The sequence below is a fragment of the Pogona vitticeps genome, chromosome 12 (genome assembly GCF_051106095.1).
Source record: "Pogona vitticeps strain Pit_001003342236 chromosome 12, PviZW2.1, whole genome shotgun sequence".
Taxonomy (NCBI): domain Eukaryota; kingdom Metazoa; phylum Chordata; class Lepidosauria; order Squamata; family Agamidae; genus Pogona; species Pogona vitticeps.
In genome coordinates this window covers 20,157,287-20,173,192 of record NC_135794.1, presented here as the reverse complement: position 1 = coordinate 20,173,192, position 15,906 = coordinate 20,157,287, and the positions used below count along the sequence as shown (strand labels likewise).

The following is a 15,906-nucleotide window of genomic DNA, read 5'->3' as shown; positions in this document are numbered from 1 at the left end:
CACAGAGCAAACAGTTTCTCTCGGTGCTAGAATTTGCATTTGTAATCAAATTGATATTTTGAATTTATCATTTATAATTATTCATCATGAGTAAACAGACTCTGCAACCCTCCACGCCCTTTATACTATTATCTTTTCCTCTTGGCATCGTTCATTCGCGAGATCACAACCTTTTTAATCAGTACGGTTTAATTCAGTGTTAAGTAACCTTGTAATAATCACAACCCTGCCATCACCCTACAGACCATTGCCTGACTTTGTGCGTGCTGAGCTGGGCTTAGCAGTCACATTCAGTCTGTAATGAGGCACCCATGAAAATGATTGGAAAAGCCATGTCTGCATGGCCCCAAAGTGTCTGGAATCCAGAGCAAAGAACAGACTTTCCCCCGAAAGAAATACCAGACGATGTCACCTAACCAGAAATCTCTGCGCTTGACAAGCCCATGTTTCCACCACCTCTCCTCCCTGAGGATGGCTCACTGTTGTCCTCAACACTCAAAGGTGCCTGTTCGGAAACCATAAGCATGAAGGGTAACTCCTCCAGATGTGCTGGGCGTCACCTCCCCAAAATAACAGCCAGTGTGATGAATATTGGTAGGACATTGCCAATCCAAAAATAGCAGGAAAGCATCAGGTCTCTCTTGGCTCCTGTCATGGAACTGCATGACGTCTCAGACATCGCAAGCTTCTAGAAGGGGTACAGCCCCATTAAGTCCAAGGGCTTCTACCTTTCTAAACTCTTGATTGGGAAGAAGAGTAGGTCCAGGGGGCCATTTCTAGAGCAAGAATAGGATTCATGGGTTTCTTAGGCTGTTCTTATCGCCCCATTGATTGCTCCAGTCCCAGCCCACATCTTAAAAATAAATGTCCAGCAATCATCCAGGAGCAGAAAATTGTCTTTTAAACAAGTTGCAGGCTACAACCATTTTTCAAACCTATAAAGAGACTTCCGACTCTTTTCAGTTGCATGTTCTCCCCTCCACCTGTTTGCCTTTGAGTGAAGACCGTTGACGCAGTTCTGGAGGCATCATGTGTACACTCTTGAAGCTTGCTCTCCCCTGGTCTGCCGCTTTGTGTTCATGAAGCAACACTGGAGCTTGTTAAGTTGCATCAGCCCTGAGTGTCACTTGGGGCTGTCCAGGGTCCTACCTTGAACCTGAAGTCTTATCTTGGAGCAGGTCTCCTGTTGGCTCCTTTGCTTGGCTTGGAACATGGAGGGACCTTATTACTGACCAGTTGACCAGAACAGAAGAAGATTGCAATTGAGCTGGACTTGTGAAGTGACCTTGTCTCTAGTGATTAAAGCCCATTCCGCTGAGAACTTGTTCTGAAACTATAAAATGAATGGCAGAAGACATTCAGTACAAAATCGTTCACTTAGGTGACCTTGATTACATATCTAACTAGCCATAGATGAGCGGACGCTCTTGCAATTTCAAATCTGGCTCCTTCAAGCTTTTCAAGTGTGGTTGAATTTCACACTTGCTTTAAGGACAGAATTGAGGAGAACTAAGCCCATTGCTGAAGTTTCTTGGTCAAGATGCAGATATAACCACAGTAGTCCTATAAGGTTTCCTTATAAAAAGCAAACAGCACATGGACACCTGTGTTTTGTAGCAAGAAAGGACAGACAGAAGACAAAATTGAAAGCCAATACATGAAGAGAGAGTGTGTGTGAGTGTACACAGTATATATTGCTGATTTAACACACTAAGCACTTTTATACCAGGCCTGTAAACAAGCATGTTGTTGACCATGCCAGTCAACGTCTAATTCCACCAATTAACCAACATAACGCAGCCCACTTTAGTCATTTTAATTGGTAGATTATTCTGTTCATTGATCAACTGAATCGCTAGTAATGAAGCTTTTGTTGAGTAATGTACAGAGTCATATACCAGTTAAAGTAGATATAGCTTGTAACATTAAGCCTTACCCATTACAAGTGTAGAATGGGGAATGGCATGGAAGAATTGTTATAATCTGCAATCATAATGTAGAAAATAAAAGCTAGAGAGAAACATATGTCTCCTTATAAATTAACAAATTTAATACCATAGGCTTTTGTGGATTAGCGCCCTTTTACCTCCATGCATCAGGTGGGCCCCAGTCCATGAAGGTTTCTGCCATAATAAATTTGTTGGGACTAGTGTCATCTTGAACTGTTGCGCTGCATAAATATCAGTGTGTGGCATTACATGGGAGTTACATGGGAGCATGCAAAGGGGATATACATGCCCATTGCTCCAATTGAACAACGTTCTCAGTCAACTTTTATTCCTTGGTTTTGTGGCAACAGACTGAAGGGGATACCTGTTTGGAGAATAGGCTTCAAAAAGGTATAGCCTTAAAATTGAGACAACTGCTTCGTAATGCTAGAGTGCACAACCACCCATGGATCACCTGGATCTGTGGTTCTCCAACTTGGGTACCCAGATGTTCTTGGACTGCAATTCCCAGAAGCCTTCACCACTCGCTGTGCTGGCCAGGATTTATGGGAGTTGCAGTCCAAGAACATCTGGGGACCCAAGTTTGGTGACCTAGATCACCAGCATTGTGAGAAATGGAAAAGAATGGACACGGACATGGTGGAAATCTGGTTTTGAGTTTAAAATACTGGATGGAGACCCTTTGACTTGTTTAAAAGGTGAATCACTGCTCTTGGACATGTTACTTTTTTGTTGCTCTTGACAAAACATGGGGGTGTGTCTGATAAAGGAGTAGGGGTTACAGAAACAGCTGCACAGCAGTACTTTACTCATCCTTGACTGTGCCTTGTTTTTCCTCTTATCATGTTATTGATTTTCTGTGCTTCCTTTCCCCCCACTAGTCAGAGATATGTGGATTAGCCAAGAAGTGCAACTGGACTGTGCACCTGGTGGAAAAATGGTTCAGACGACGAAGAAATCTAGAAATCCCAACTTTACACAAGAAATTCCAAGAAGCTTGGTGAGAAGAGGCAAAACTGCTCTCTGTGTGAAGCTTTTCGCTCTGAAAAAACCTCCCTCTGTGTATAAAAATAACATGATAGAAAGAAGGCTAGGCAAGGCTAGATCTGGTATTCCTGCAGTGTTGAGGAGAATGTGCTCTTCCAGCTGTTGCTGTAATACAACTCCCATCATCCCCCACCTTTTTATGTTATGGGAGTTCTAGTCCAACTGCCTCTGGAGGTCACGTGTCTAAGGAATCATTTAGTGCATAGAAGAACATTTCATGGCGGGTGTCCCAATGGCACACAAGTGCTCTGTCCCCATCACAGATGTGCTCCCTTGGCAAGAACAAAGTTCTGGAGGTCCTGAATCACTGAAGCTCTCAAACAGAGCTGGTGCTTGTTTAGCACGAGGCGGACTTCAGCTAAAATACTTATCTGAGGAATCGGTGTGAATCAGGTGTCAGTATGGAAGCTAATGTATTCATCATTCTGAACATTACGAATGGGAACTCTCCAAGCCTCTGCTCCACCTTATCTTTCATTCAAAGCTTGCCATTGGATGTGTATCTTTATCTTATGTCATTGCATTTCTGTAGTACAGAGTACAGTAATGGCTGTTTCATCCTCCCCTTGCTAGATGTTTCTGTAGTCCAACTTGAGGATGAAGATGGGTTGCTGTGACGTTGTCCCTCAAACCTGTTCAGTTTCTTCCTCATCTTCATATGTATTGTTTTCCATTCTTAGAGGTGTCTAACAAGTGAATACAGTGGTGCCTCGCTTAACAACGTTAATTCGTTCCAGCGAAATCGCTGTAGAATGAAAACGTCGTAAAGCGAAAATAAAAAACCCATTGAAACGCGTTAAAACCCAGTTAATGCGTTCCAATGGGCTAAAAACTCACCGTCCAGCGAAGATCCTCCATACGGCGGCCATTTTCGGTGCCTAAGCACAGCGAGGAGCCATTTTGAGCAACCAGTGGCCATTTTGAAAACCCGTTGATCAGCTGTTTTGATTGTCATAATGCGAAGAATCAGTTCCCGAAACAGGGAACCGATCATCGCCCAGCGAAATTCCCCCATTTAAAACATCGTTTTGCGATCGCAATTGCGATCGCAAAAACATCGTTGTAAAGCGGATTCGTCGTAATGCGGGGGAATGGTTAAGCGGGGCACAACTGTATAGGAAACTGCATTCTGTGGCTATATGTTTATGGGCATGTGACCTCTTTGTTCTGATCTTGTTTCTGCAGTTGGCGATTTTTATTCTACACGACATCATTTACTGCTGGAATTATATTTCTCTATGATGTAAGTTAAATGTGGGAATGAAAACAAAACTGCTGATATACATATAGTGCAAGGCAAAAACCAGGGTTAACGGAGTCAGGCTTTTAATGTTTAGATCGTTTTTCCCCCTCCCAATATTCTTGGAGTGATAAGTGATGTTACTGCTATTGTAGTCATGCTACCTCCTGCTGTTCGCTTTTATGCTATGTTACATTTCATACCCATTAATTTCATAGGTTTATGGTCTTATTTTCTTATGTTTATCTGCTTTAATATTTATTGGATGTTGCCCTGAATATTCAACTTACTGGGTAGCAGAGAAATATCATCCGTAAATAATCAAATGATGATGCTGGGTCCTTGTTTTTAAAAAAAGTGGGAGATAAACAGACGTTAGATGAATTTATAGGTAGGTAGGTAGCTTATTCAGTGTATTGGGATTTACTGGAAGGGAGGGAGGGAGCTAGCTATAGACGTCCAGTCCTAATTTATCAGCTAATAACTGCATAGCTTTTAAGAATATTTGAAAGCTTTGAATGCTCTTAAGATTTAGACGAAGTTAGATCTCTAGTGTTTAAAGTGATTTGGGCACTGATTATCTCAGTGATCCTGAAAGAATCCTGTAAAGAGCAGGTACTACTAGCTGCAGCTAGAAGTTAGCTGGGACCAAGAAACAGCATGGCTTGTCAAACGCTACTTATGAGTTTGTGGCAGTTGTGAGAATAGAAGATGGATCTTCTGTGCAGCCACCATCTTCTATCATGCAGAAAATAATACTCCTCCTCTGATTGTGGCTTCTTCTAGAAACCATGGTTTCACGACATCTGGCAGGTGTGGGTGAACTATCCATTCCATGTGAGTATTGTTCATTCTGTTGGAAGACTGACGACTTCTAGTTTGTGAATAAGTCTTCATATCATTCTCTGTGGTGGAGTCTGAAGGCTGGGTTGAGTTTCACGTGGCCCATGGGCAAAAGGGAAGAATGGTCATGAGAGACCCCTTCTGCCTCTCTCAAAAGGCATTATAACCAAAGGTACTTGCCAGTAAGGTAAAGGTTCCCCTTGGCATTTAGTCCAGTCGTGTCCGACTCTAGGGGGCGGTGCTCATCGCCGTTTCCAAGCCGTAGAGCCAGCGTTTTGTCCGTAGACTGTTTCCGTGGTCACGTGGCCAGCGCGACTAGAAACGGAATGCCGTTTCCTTCCCACCATGGTGGTACCTATTTATCTACTCGCATTTTTACATGCTTTCGAACCGCTAGGTTGGCGGGAGCTGGGACAAGCGACGGGAGCTCGCTCCGTCACGTGGATTCGATCTTACAACTGCTGGTCTTCCAATCTTGCAGCACAGAGGCTTCTGCGGTTTAACCCACAGTGCCACCACGTCCCGTTCCTATTATTACTATTGCTTTTGCTACAACAATGACTACTACTACTACGTCGTTGTCGTAGTGGTGGTGGTGTTAATGCTTTTAATCCAATTTGTAAATAATTAAAAAAATACCCTGGGCTGGCCTTCTTTAAATATATATAATGCCACCATATACATGGAACCAAAGTTGACTCTCTGGTGAGAAATAAATAAGGCTAGAGAGATAAATCAGTCGTTCCATGAAAAAAGCCAGCTTTGCGGAAGGATTTAATAGAAAAGAGCTCTCTCCCACTCCTGGGTGGGCATAACGGCCTTCTCTCTCACTCCGTGATGGTTTGTCCCGTTGACTTACCATTCGCTCCTAATTACGTGATTTGTGTTTTCCCAACAGCCTTTGTTTATTAACTGGCACAACACTTTCTCACCCATGCCAGAATATGCTGTTGTCCTTGTTATTTCGATTGTTGTCACCCAGGTAACGTTCCTCTTTCTTTGCAGTCTGTGTTACCATCCCAGTATTGGTACTACATGCTTGAGATGAGCTTCTATTGGTCGCTGCTGTTCACTCTTGGAATTGACACCAAAAGAAAGGCAAGTCCTCCTGCTATCTGTTCTTGCGCCATCGTTTCTTCTCTTTCCAACTTGCTGTTCTTCACTGCAAAGCCGCACGTGGCCGTTGACCAAAGAAGGTGTGCAACGGTCGAGCATAATGGTCACCGTTTCTTCCTGAAAACTGCAACTCGTGGATTTTTCAGAGGATGCAGGGCTTAAACAGCGACACCCTTGGATAATGTAGATTTCAGCTGCATAGCAAGCCATCTTGCTGGCTGATGCAAAGCGCAAAGTGACAGCCCCTTCTCCACTCCACATAGAGAAGCTTGCTGGACGAGCGGCTGACAGTTGGTTGCTTCCACACTGACAACTGGATCAGTTCCCTTCTTCCAACGTAGGGAAGCAGCAGGAGAATTTTGGCAGTGCAGAACAAGCCGTAGGCTGCGCACAGCTCTGTCTTCCAAGAGAGGGGACACCCAAGGGGATCTGCTGGAGGGTTGTGGGTGGTGCCTCCAGCATCTGCCCCTTGCCTCAGTGTCCTCACTCTGCCTAATGGTAGGGCCAACCTTCCCTATAGGATCTTATAATGGAAAATGGCTCACCGTGATGATCATTTCATTAGATTTAACATTTCCAGTTAAATTATGTTAATATTTCCAGTTAAAGCTGGAAATATTAACATAATCAGATGTGAACGGAGAGTTTGCCCACTCCCTTTATGCACTCCCCTGACGCAATGCTTTAATTTTCAATTGCTTTTCATGTGTCGGGTAGTTCCAGTCCCTCAATTAGTGTTTCCTTCTGCACATGATCCTATAAGCATTACCTTCTTTCTGACTATAAAGTTGTGTTTGATGATGACAATCAACATCAAATGGTCCTTGCTGTTTGGACTTCAGTTTTACTCCCAGGCATGGTCAAAATGACTTGGCTTGCTTGTTTCCAGATAGAAAATTCCAGCACTGTATTTCACAAGTTGGGAGAGGGTGTGTGTGTATAACCCTTCCTGTGTAAAAACAAACAAACCAAAACTTGACTTCCATGATGCTCCAGAATTGTCAGAATGACAAGGAGAAAGGCAGTGGCCCTATCCGGAGGACCTGGAGGCGGGGGGGGGGGGGGACAAACGAACTGGTCTGCCAGCATTCTTTTGTAGCAGTTGCTCTTCTAGCTGTAGGTTTTGCACGAAGTGTTTGTGTGCATGCCTGCCCCCCAGATAGCCTTCTTCCCACATCCTGTGATCGGGACCCCATCAGACACTGAATACTCAGGAGGCCATATACATAAATAGAGACATTAGTGAGATGAAGCTTATTCGGAATCTCTCTGGCACCAACTCATGCTGGTTTCGGGGAAACGACCAACGGAGACTGCTGTATTTGTGTCTCCCCCCCCCCCGCCACTCTGTCCCTCTGTCTCTGTGGTGTCAGTTATTTATTTGTTTATTGTAATTCGTATCTGCCTAAGGACACAAAGTCATCTGGATAGATTCCACGATAAAATAAACTTGACTAACACCACAAACAAGCTGCAGCTCGTGGCCGCTGATATGGCCAGAGATGGTTTGCAAAGATCTGGAAAGGAAACCCCAAGAATTTCTTCACTCCTAGCGCTGTTGTCCGTTGACTTTGCAATTGACGGGGATGGGGGTCCAGGCAGTCACCCAGTCTCGAGTGGGCACCACTGCGTCTAGGTCGCATATTAGCACAGAGGATTGACACTAGGAAGGAGCAAAATATTTCATTGCTTCCTACTCGCTGCATGTTGTAAGGGGAACCTATATGCATATGGCAAGGTGCACGTTTATTTATTTATTCGGTGTCTTTTGTAGACCCCCCCTTTTTTTTTCTCCCAAAGTTGCTCTGAGCAGATGCTCTTTGCATAAGATAGGACAGGTTAAGTTCCGTGGGGTGCATTTTCTTTATTACGATAAAATATTTGTCAACACGGGGTGAAAGTGGATGGTTTTGCACCAAGCATCTCTGCAATACCAGTTTGTTGCCTCTGCTTGAACAACTAGCAACTTGCACAGCCGCAGGGGGTAGTGATGTGCTCCGGTGTCACTTCATGATTTTTTTCAGCATGGTACCGATTTCCCGTGGAATGATATAGTAGCAGCCTGATGGAAAGAGTCCTCCTTTTGTATAGAGAGCCAAAGCTGTTGTATGGCATGTCGGCATCCATGTATCTGCCAGCTGTGTCTTCCATTAGAAGAGACAGAGCACTCCACACAAGCTCTCTTAAATGTGTTTCCAGAACAGCCTTTGATTTCCTGGGTTTTTCCCCCCCATAGGACTTCAAAGCCCATGTGATTCACCACTTGGCCGCCCTCGCTTTGATGTTCTGCTCGTGGAGTGCCAATTACATCCGCCTTGGCACCCTGGTGATGGTTGTCCATGACTCCGCAGACATCTTGTTGGAGGTAAAAGCAGCAGGGGGGGGCTGATGCCTAGCATTTCTTTAACTTGGTTGCTTGGGGTTCTTCTGCATTTATGGAATGGTTCCGACCCGTATATTTGGAGTGGCTTAACATGCAGAACTTACTCAGCGGAAAACCGGGTAGGCCTCCCGTGCATATTATATTCAATAGAAGCTGAGAACAGCAGGCTCTGGTTAAGAAAGAAAGAAAGAAAATCTGCAGTGCAATAATTTCAGCCATGCAATCTTTGCATGTGATCTCTCTCACCCATTTCATATATAGTTGGGATGCTGTGGCATACGTGGAGGGGGAATGCTGGGGTGTGAAGCTGCTGTAACAGCAATCCTTTACGATCACAGTCAGAGGCAGAGCGGGAGAAAGCTCCTTTTCTAGACTACAAGTCTTGAGAATCTTCCCTAGCCAGGGAGATATTTCCAGGATGGTCCAGGCTGCTAGAACTGTGAGTCCTCTGACAGCTGTGCCAGGGAAGCTGTTCTGTGTATTCTCCTTGCCTGCCTAGATGACAGAAAAGCAGAGGGTCTGGGGCATAGGCAAGAAATCTTGGGAAATGCAGAAAGAACTACAGAAACTATGCCAGCCTCTGCCTCTTGAGTCCCCAAAAGCCAAGGCGTCCTCGCCGGCTCAGGCCGAGAGGAGCCAATGAGCTGCTTAAGTAGATGGGATTACTTTATAACCTGGGGTGGTGCTGCAGGCACCCCAGACCTCCCTCTGTAAGGAACAGCAGAACATCCCACAAAAGGCAGTAGAACATAGCATAGAATATATCACAGAAAGAGAGAGAGAGAGACACACACACATCCTGTTTGCTTCAAAAGCCGCAAGATAGCAAGGATGATGCATTTTATGGTTCAAAGGACAGAAGGGGTGATTAGGGGCAAGGAGTGCCCGATGGTCTTTGGCTTTTACCCACTGTTGCTGCCAGTCCCAGGGCTATGATGAAAACAGCCAGGAGTGGGGAGATGATTTGGGGGGGGGAGAGAAATGTGCAGGGGAGAGTTTTAGCAGTCCCAGCCATCCTACTGCTTGTGCCCCTGAAATGGTCCCCCCTCGTTTTCACTGTTTGTGGCTTGGCAGCAGAGGAAAAAGCAGCCCCTCCTGGTCTCATATGAGTGTTAAGACCAAAAGCAACTTACTCTGGCTCAGCAACTAAGCCCAAGGCTAAGGAAGGCTTTGAACCCATGGCTTTTAACAGATTCCATTGGCTGTAAGCTCTTCTCACATTATCCTAATGCCTCCTGATAACGTTTGCTTGGTATCTCAGGCAGCGAAAATGTTCAACTATGCTCGATGGGAAAACACCTGCGGCATCCTCTTTGTCAGCTTTTCCATCGTGTTCTTTATCACGCGCATCATCCTCTTCCCTTTTTGGTAAGTTGCTTTAAGGACCAGCTGATCCTGTGGCTCTGATCACGATGGCTATAAGTGATACCTAACTTCTGTTTTTTGTTGTTGTAATGATTGCCTCAGTGGGCAGTGGTCCTGGGTGAGTGCTGATTGTCTTGTAGCCAAAATGGCACCATCCTCATGGCGCAGTGGTTAAATGTCTGTACTGCAGCCAAAACTGCTCACGACCTGGGGTTCAATCCCAGGTAGCCGGCTCAAGGTTGAGTCAGCCTTCTGTCCTTCCGAGGTTGGTAAAATGAGCTTGGTTGGGGAGGGGCAATAGGCAGCCTGTGTAATTAACTTGTAAACCACCCAGAGAGTAAAGTACTTTAAGTGCTATAGGGTGGTATATAAGCAGCACGCTATTGCTTTGCTTTTTGCTCCATCCCATAAAGATCAGAGAGGCCTCAGTGTGGTTCAAGGAGGAGGCAGATGGTGAGAGGAGAACACTCTGGAGAAATGTGGATACCTGCATTTGGAAATTGCAGGAGCCAGGAAATACGACCCAAATTCCAGAGAGAGCGCTAACATCAGTCTGTCGCGGTGAAACTGCCAAGATCCTTGAAACACATTTGTAGGCGAATTCCTTCAAATAATGAGATCTAGAAGGCTGTTTTTGAACAATGGGAGCACGACACTACATGCAGGCCACGAGTGTGTGTTCCTCACCATCTGTTTTTTGGAAAATGTGTTAACCTATTACAATAGTAGAACTTAGCTGGCAGCGTTTTGCTTGCTGCCTAAGTTCAATCCGAGCAGGGCTTGCCCAAGACTTTTTGCTGCCTGAGACGTGCAAGGTGGCTGGCTCCCTCTCCCAATCAATACCCAAAAGGCAATTGGACTGACTATACCATTTGCAGCGGGAGAGTTAGCATCCTGCACTACTAAACCAGAGGGCAGCAGGATAGGCTATAGGGACCTGTCCGTCCTCTAGTAGCCACTACTACCTGAAGTGACAGCTGCATTCTGCCTAATGACAAGGCTGGCTTTCATCTAAGCCCTGTCCATATTTGCATCTTGATTCTTGCTTTTAGTGTTAGCTGCTGATGATCATTCTTTTTAAATTTATTTTATTTTTAATTTGTAGATCTATTTTTTAATTACTGCTCTCGCGACTATGATGATGACTAAAGCTATAAAGATATAAATGAAGGAAGTGGTTTCTTTTTTTTTCTTACTTTGACATTTTGCATTTCAGGATTCTACGAGCCACGATGTTTTATCCCATATACTATACCCAGACAATTGTCCTAGCATATTTCTTCTTCAATGGGCAGCTATTGATCCTGCAAGGTCTGCATATTTACTGGGGCTATTTAGTTTTCAACATCTTGAAGAGATTCATATTCATAAAGGTAAAGAAACACAAACGTTTGTTTATGTATCATGGACAATTTTCACTTGAAGATTCTTTGATCAGTGAAGACCCTCCCAGTTCTCTTATTCATTTAGCTGCTTAGGATAATCCTTACAAGGCAGGTTTTTTTTGGGGGGGGGGTTGAGTGATGGTCAGTGTGATTTTTTTTTTTTACTACACCTCCTAAATTCCTTAGCCGGCATGGCCACTGGCCAAAAAAAGTGTCATTTCCCATTGTGATTTTTCCAGTGACACAGAAGGAAAAGCAAATGAGGCATGTATTTCAAGTAGAGATGGGGTTATTCGTATTTATGTACGAATATGCATATCCCTGCACAGGTAACGTTAATGAGGTTCGGCCCCATGGGGCCAGATGGTCCACTCACCGATCCGTCGCGGATGCAGATGCCACGATTCTACTAGTGGCTCCGCAGCGCATGATCCACTCTCCACTCTTCAACCTTGCAATGAGGCTTGTCCTCCTGCACCATCTGTGTCCGCAGCAGATCTGTGAGTGGACCGTCCATGGGGCTGGACCCTCGTTAACGCCACCCGTGCAGGGATATTCATATATAAATATGAACACCCCCATCTCTACTATTAAACCATGGTGACTAAAGCAGTGTTAGTAAAACAGTGGGTCTGCTCCAAAGACAGGAAGCAAATTTCTTAGCAGTTATTCAAGTGGCAAGAAACTGAAACCAGCAGGAAGAACCAATGGTGGGAGCAATTAAATTTGGGCAAACATTTCCAGTGACATGAAAATAAGCTGGATGCATTCTTGATTTGTCTTTGTTGCTGCTGGTTGCAAAGAAGTGGATGGAATTATTTTAGCACGGTAGGTTCGGTGACAAAAAAAGCAAAAATGCATCAGCCACACTGGGAATGTTTTATAATGAGCATCTCACAGGGAAGGAGCTGTAGCTCCCTGATAGAGCATGTGGTTTGCATGCTGAGGGCCTTGGGTTCAATCCATTGGATCCGCAGGCTGGACTGGGAAGAGCCTTCATTCCGAAAACCTGGAGAAGGGACTAGGCAGTAATGAGCTAAACGGGCTGATGCTTTGTCTTGGTAGAAAGTAGCTTCCTGGGTAAGAGGATGAAGAAGACCCCAAGAGGCAGGCACCGTCAGGGTGCTTTCCATGATAGCTGCCCATCCTCCGTGATCACAATTTGATGACTTAAAATCCTGTTTCTTCAAAGCAGTCCATTGATGGCTTCACAAGACCTGTCTCCAAAAGATCAACTTAATCAGCCCCAGAAGTTTAAACCAGCCATTTTAAACCCTGGTTTTTGTAGAGACTTTCTTGTTTGCCTTATAATATCTTTTCAAGTTAGATAAGTCAGTTGTAGATGTTTTTCCTCACCAGTTTTTTTTTAATTCTTAAAATGTATTATTTTATTTTCTTGACATTATTGTGGTTCAAGAATTTCAGTTGCTAAGCAGCATGTGTTGTTTCTTCAGGAAGGCAGAATATTGTTGTTATGCCTCCTTGATGCAGGCTTCTAGTATCACAAAAAATTATGAAGCTCTGATGGTTAAAAGATAGCCATGTTTTAGAGGGGAAGTTTAAAATCTACAGAGAAATAAGGATACGGAAGGACGTGCTAATTAAAAGCATCTTGCTAAAGGGAATCCATTGAGATTTAATGTTTCAAGAGCGGAATGAATGAATACAAAAGGACAGTGTTCATGTATCCTTGCTATCAAGGCACATGAAGTCATGACACATCTAGAAAAGATTTCTTAAAGGGCACCACTGTTGTAAAAATATACAGAATATACATAGGCAGGCCCTGGAGCCACACTAGCAATGATGGAAAAAGCCGAGCTCAAAATAGCTCCTACGTGTCTCGCTCCCCTACCGTTTGTGATATGTGGTGGAATTTATTTTGGAATGGAAGCCAGTCTTGAAAAAGTGGGTTCTGGAGACAAATTTGACCCAAAACTCTGAACCAGGACTGTGGCCATGAGTAGCAGAGGCCACCAATGAATAAATATTTGACTTATTTATATCTCAAACAAGAAACTAATTATATCTTACTTAAAAGGAAAATAAAAAGGGGAAAAACCAGTGATTTAGCCAAGTATTTTAGATGGCAGTGTCTGGTGGCTAACGTGCCAAAGCTTTTAAATAGTGCCCAGTGCCTTGTGAAGTTTGAGTGAACTTGAAATAGACGCTACCCAGTTCTCCTGCTCCTGTCTTGAGATGCAGGTGCTGAGTACCGACTCTTGAAACTGGCAGATTAGTAGATGAGGTCTCTGAGTAGATATAAGGTGGAAGTTGTGAAATATATAAGATATATCAGTTTCTTCCTACGCCTAGACTATCTCTTCCTATTTGAGCTTCGCTGGCAAAACCTGCAGGACTCAGGCACCAATTATTTAAACCAGTTATTAAAAGTGAATCCACTTGAACCTGACGGTTAGCGTGGTGCCACTTTTAACATCTTTCCTTGGCTCCTGGCCAAGTCCTGTTTTCCCCTGTGGCAGGATGGTGATGGACAAGTACACCTCTGCTAACGCAGAGCAAGGAAATGTGCAAAGAAATCGTGACGCGAAGCTTGCAAAGGAATAACAATCCATCTGAAATTTGCTTTAGCGACAAATTGGCCCTGTGCTAATTAGTTTTGGTTTTAGTTTTGGCCCATTTGTATGTTCATATTTTCCACCCTTGGTCTCAAGATACACTTTTATTCCTTCTTTTTTTTTCCTTAAAAAAAGGCATTTCCACATCACACTTAAATCCTTTTCAGAAAAGGTATTGTAACAGAGCAGTTCCCCCACCCAGTACTATATTTCATCATCTTCCTTGTACTGAGGGTGGAATTGGGAAAGGGGTGACTATTCCCATTTATTTTCAGTGTGATGTGAATTGATAACATAGATGGCTGAACCTTATAACAGATATTTCCAGCCCTGAGTGTTTTGTGATGTACTACTCGTGTGGTTTTATCTCCGTTGAGGAATAATTGTCTTTCTCTCCTAATTGGCAAATGACCAAATAGGATGAAAAGGTTACAGACATGCTAGGGAAAGTAACTGCTTGGTCGCTCAGTATAGGCTTTCTTGCAGCCTTCCGTCAGGTCTTCTTCAGATGTAATTTACACTGGGGCTATTGTAAAGTATAGTACAGTATTAGACAGGATGGATTTGATTTAAATCGAATTGATTTAATCACAATTTAAATCATGGTTTAATTTTTTAAAGTAAACAGATTTTTTAAATGATTTAAATAAAAAAATCAATTTTTAGAATTTAAATTGTGATTTAAATCAATTTGATTTTAAAAATAAGATCATTACTTCTTATCCACCCTGTTATTAAAGCATTAGTTGTTGAAGTGTGCACATGGTCAAATCTAAATCTTCCCATCTCAATGAATAAGTTCTTGCTGGTAGTTTTTTGGAATTTCTCTTCTCGAAATTGGGGAGCAGCTGCTGACGGGTCTTCTTAATACCATCTTCTGAACGGAACAGGGGGAAAACGTCTTCCTCCCAGGAGGTCTAGCATCTTGAAAGCTACTGTTCACATGCTGGGTCACAGTCATTTTATAGATGATTACCCTTTCCAGGTGCTTAGGATTCCTATTCCAACTTGGGCTAAAATTGGCAATGACAAGGTAAGTTGCACCCAGCGTCTGCATGCCCTCCCTGGAAATGATCTGTTAGTCTCTTTGGTGTCTCTTCTCTTTCTCCAATGGAACCTACCTGAATCACCAAACCAAATAGAAAAATGACTATTTACAAATCAAACTCTTGATTCACCCCTTCCACGATCAGTCCATTCTCTAAATGGAGCGTGACATTGATTCTCTCGCTGTCTGTACCAATCATATTTCCTAGCAAATCATCTTCTCCTCTGAGCTTCTTGTCCCAGTTTGCTTGTTCACGCTGCCCAGCACAAATGAGAAACGGCTCTTTTCAGTCTTGATTCATAAGGAGTTGACTTACTCCAAAAGTGATGAAGATTTGCTGCTTGGGACAACTGTTGATTTGATTATCTCAAGTACTTCTTTCTTCTCGTGGTTTGGGACAGAGTTGTAATTTCATGATGGTTCGAAAGATTCTCAAATGCCATTTAGGACACTGGCTGGTGAACCAGATTCTTTTGGCTCAATTTTCATTTGGGGGGGTGGGGTGGGATAGAAGTGCAACAGCCTTACCAGATCCAGTGTCACATCTTGATTTGACCCGGGTGTATCTCTGCATTCTAGACAATTCTGTTTTTTCCAAATGGTCATATTTGGGAGTATGAGAAAGTAAAGGACTGCTCCATTTCCTCTTCTGAAGTTTCAGTTAAGGTAACTGTAAGAAAAGGGCTGCTACCTTAGCCAAAATTTGTTCAATTTTAGGCCACTTTTTTAATGTGACCATATGTACTATCCAAGATAATGAAGACTGTGGAAATGAGTTACATAGGCATGTTCTCTACTCTCCTGTCTTCTTAACATGGCTGAACTTTGACTTTGCTTGAACATGGTTTCACTTTGACATCCACCTTTTCCATATATTTTGTGAACACACATGGGATGATTGCCAGCTATCCAGTCCTTTTCCTCTGACAGTCTCTCTACTCCCCGGCCCTT

The 15,906-nt window shown here is 43.6% G+C and overlaps 1 protein-coding gene across 3 annotated transcripts in view; it reads left to right on the top strand.

Annotated features, from left to right (window-relative positions):
- Positions 1–15,906, top strand: part of CERS3 (ceramide synthase 3) — a 40,238-nt gene that overhangs the window by 13,897 nt on the left and 10,435 nt on the right. For 2 of the 3 annotated variants that reach the window (XM_020781742.3, XM_072982073.2), the window contains exons 4-11: positions 2,831–2,949; positions 4,182–4,239; positions 5,023–5,073; positions 6,085–6,177; positions 8,432–8,560; positions 9,840–9,946; positions 11,160–11,316; positions 14,893–14,940. In XM_020781742.3, the coding sequence (XP_020637401.2) occupies positions 2,831–2,949; positions 4,182–4,239; positions 5,023–5,073; positions 6,085–6,177; positions 8,432–8,560; positions 9,840–9,946; positions 11,160–11,316; positions 14,893–14,940 (762 nt within the window). The remainder of the gene's footprint in view (positions 1–2,830; positions 2,950–4,181; positions 4,240–5,022; positions 5,074–6,084; positions 6,178–8,431; positions 8,561–9,839; positions 9,947–11,159; positions 11,317–14,892; positions 14,941–15,906) is intronic. The other variant, XM_020781743.3, reaches the window with a different exon arrangement.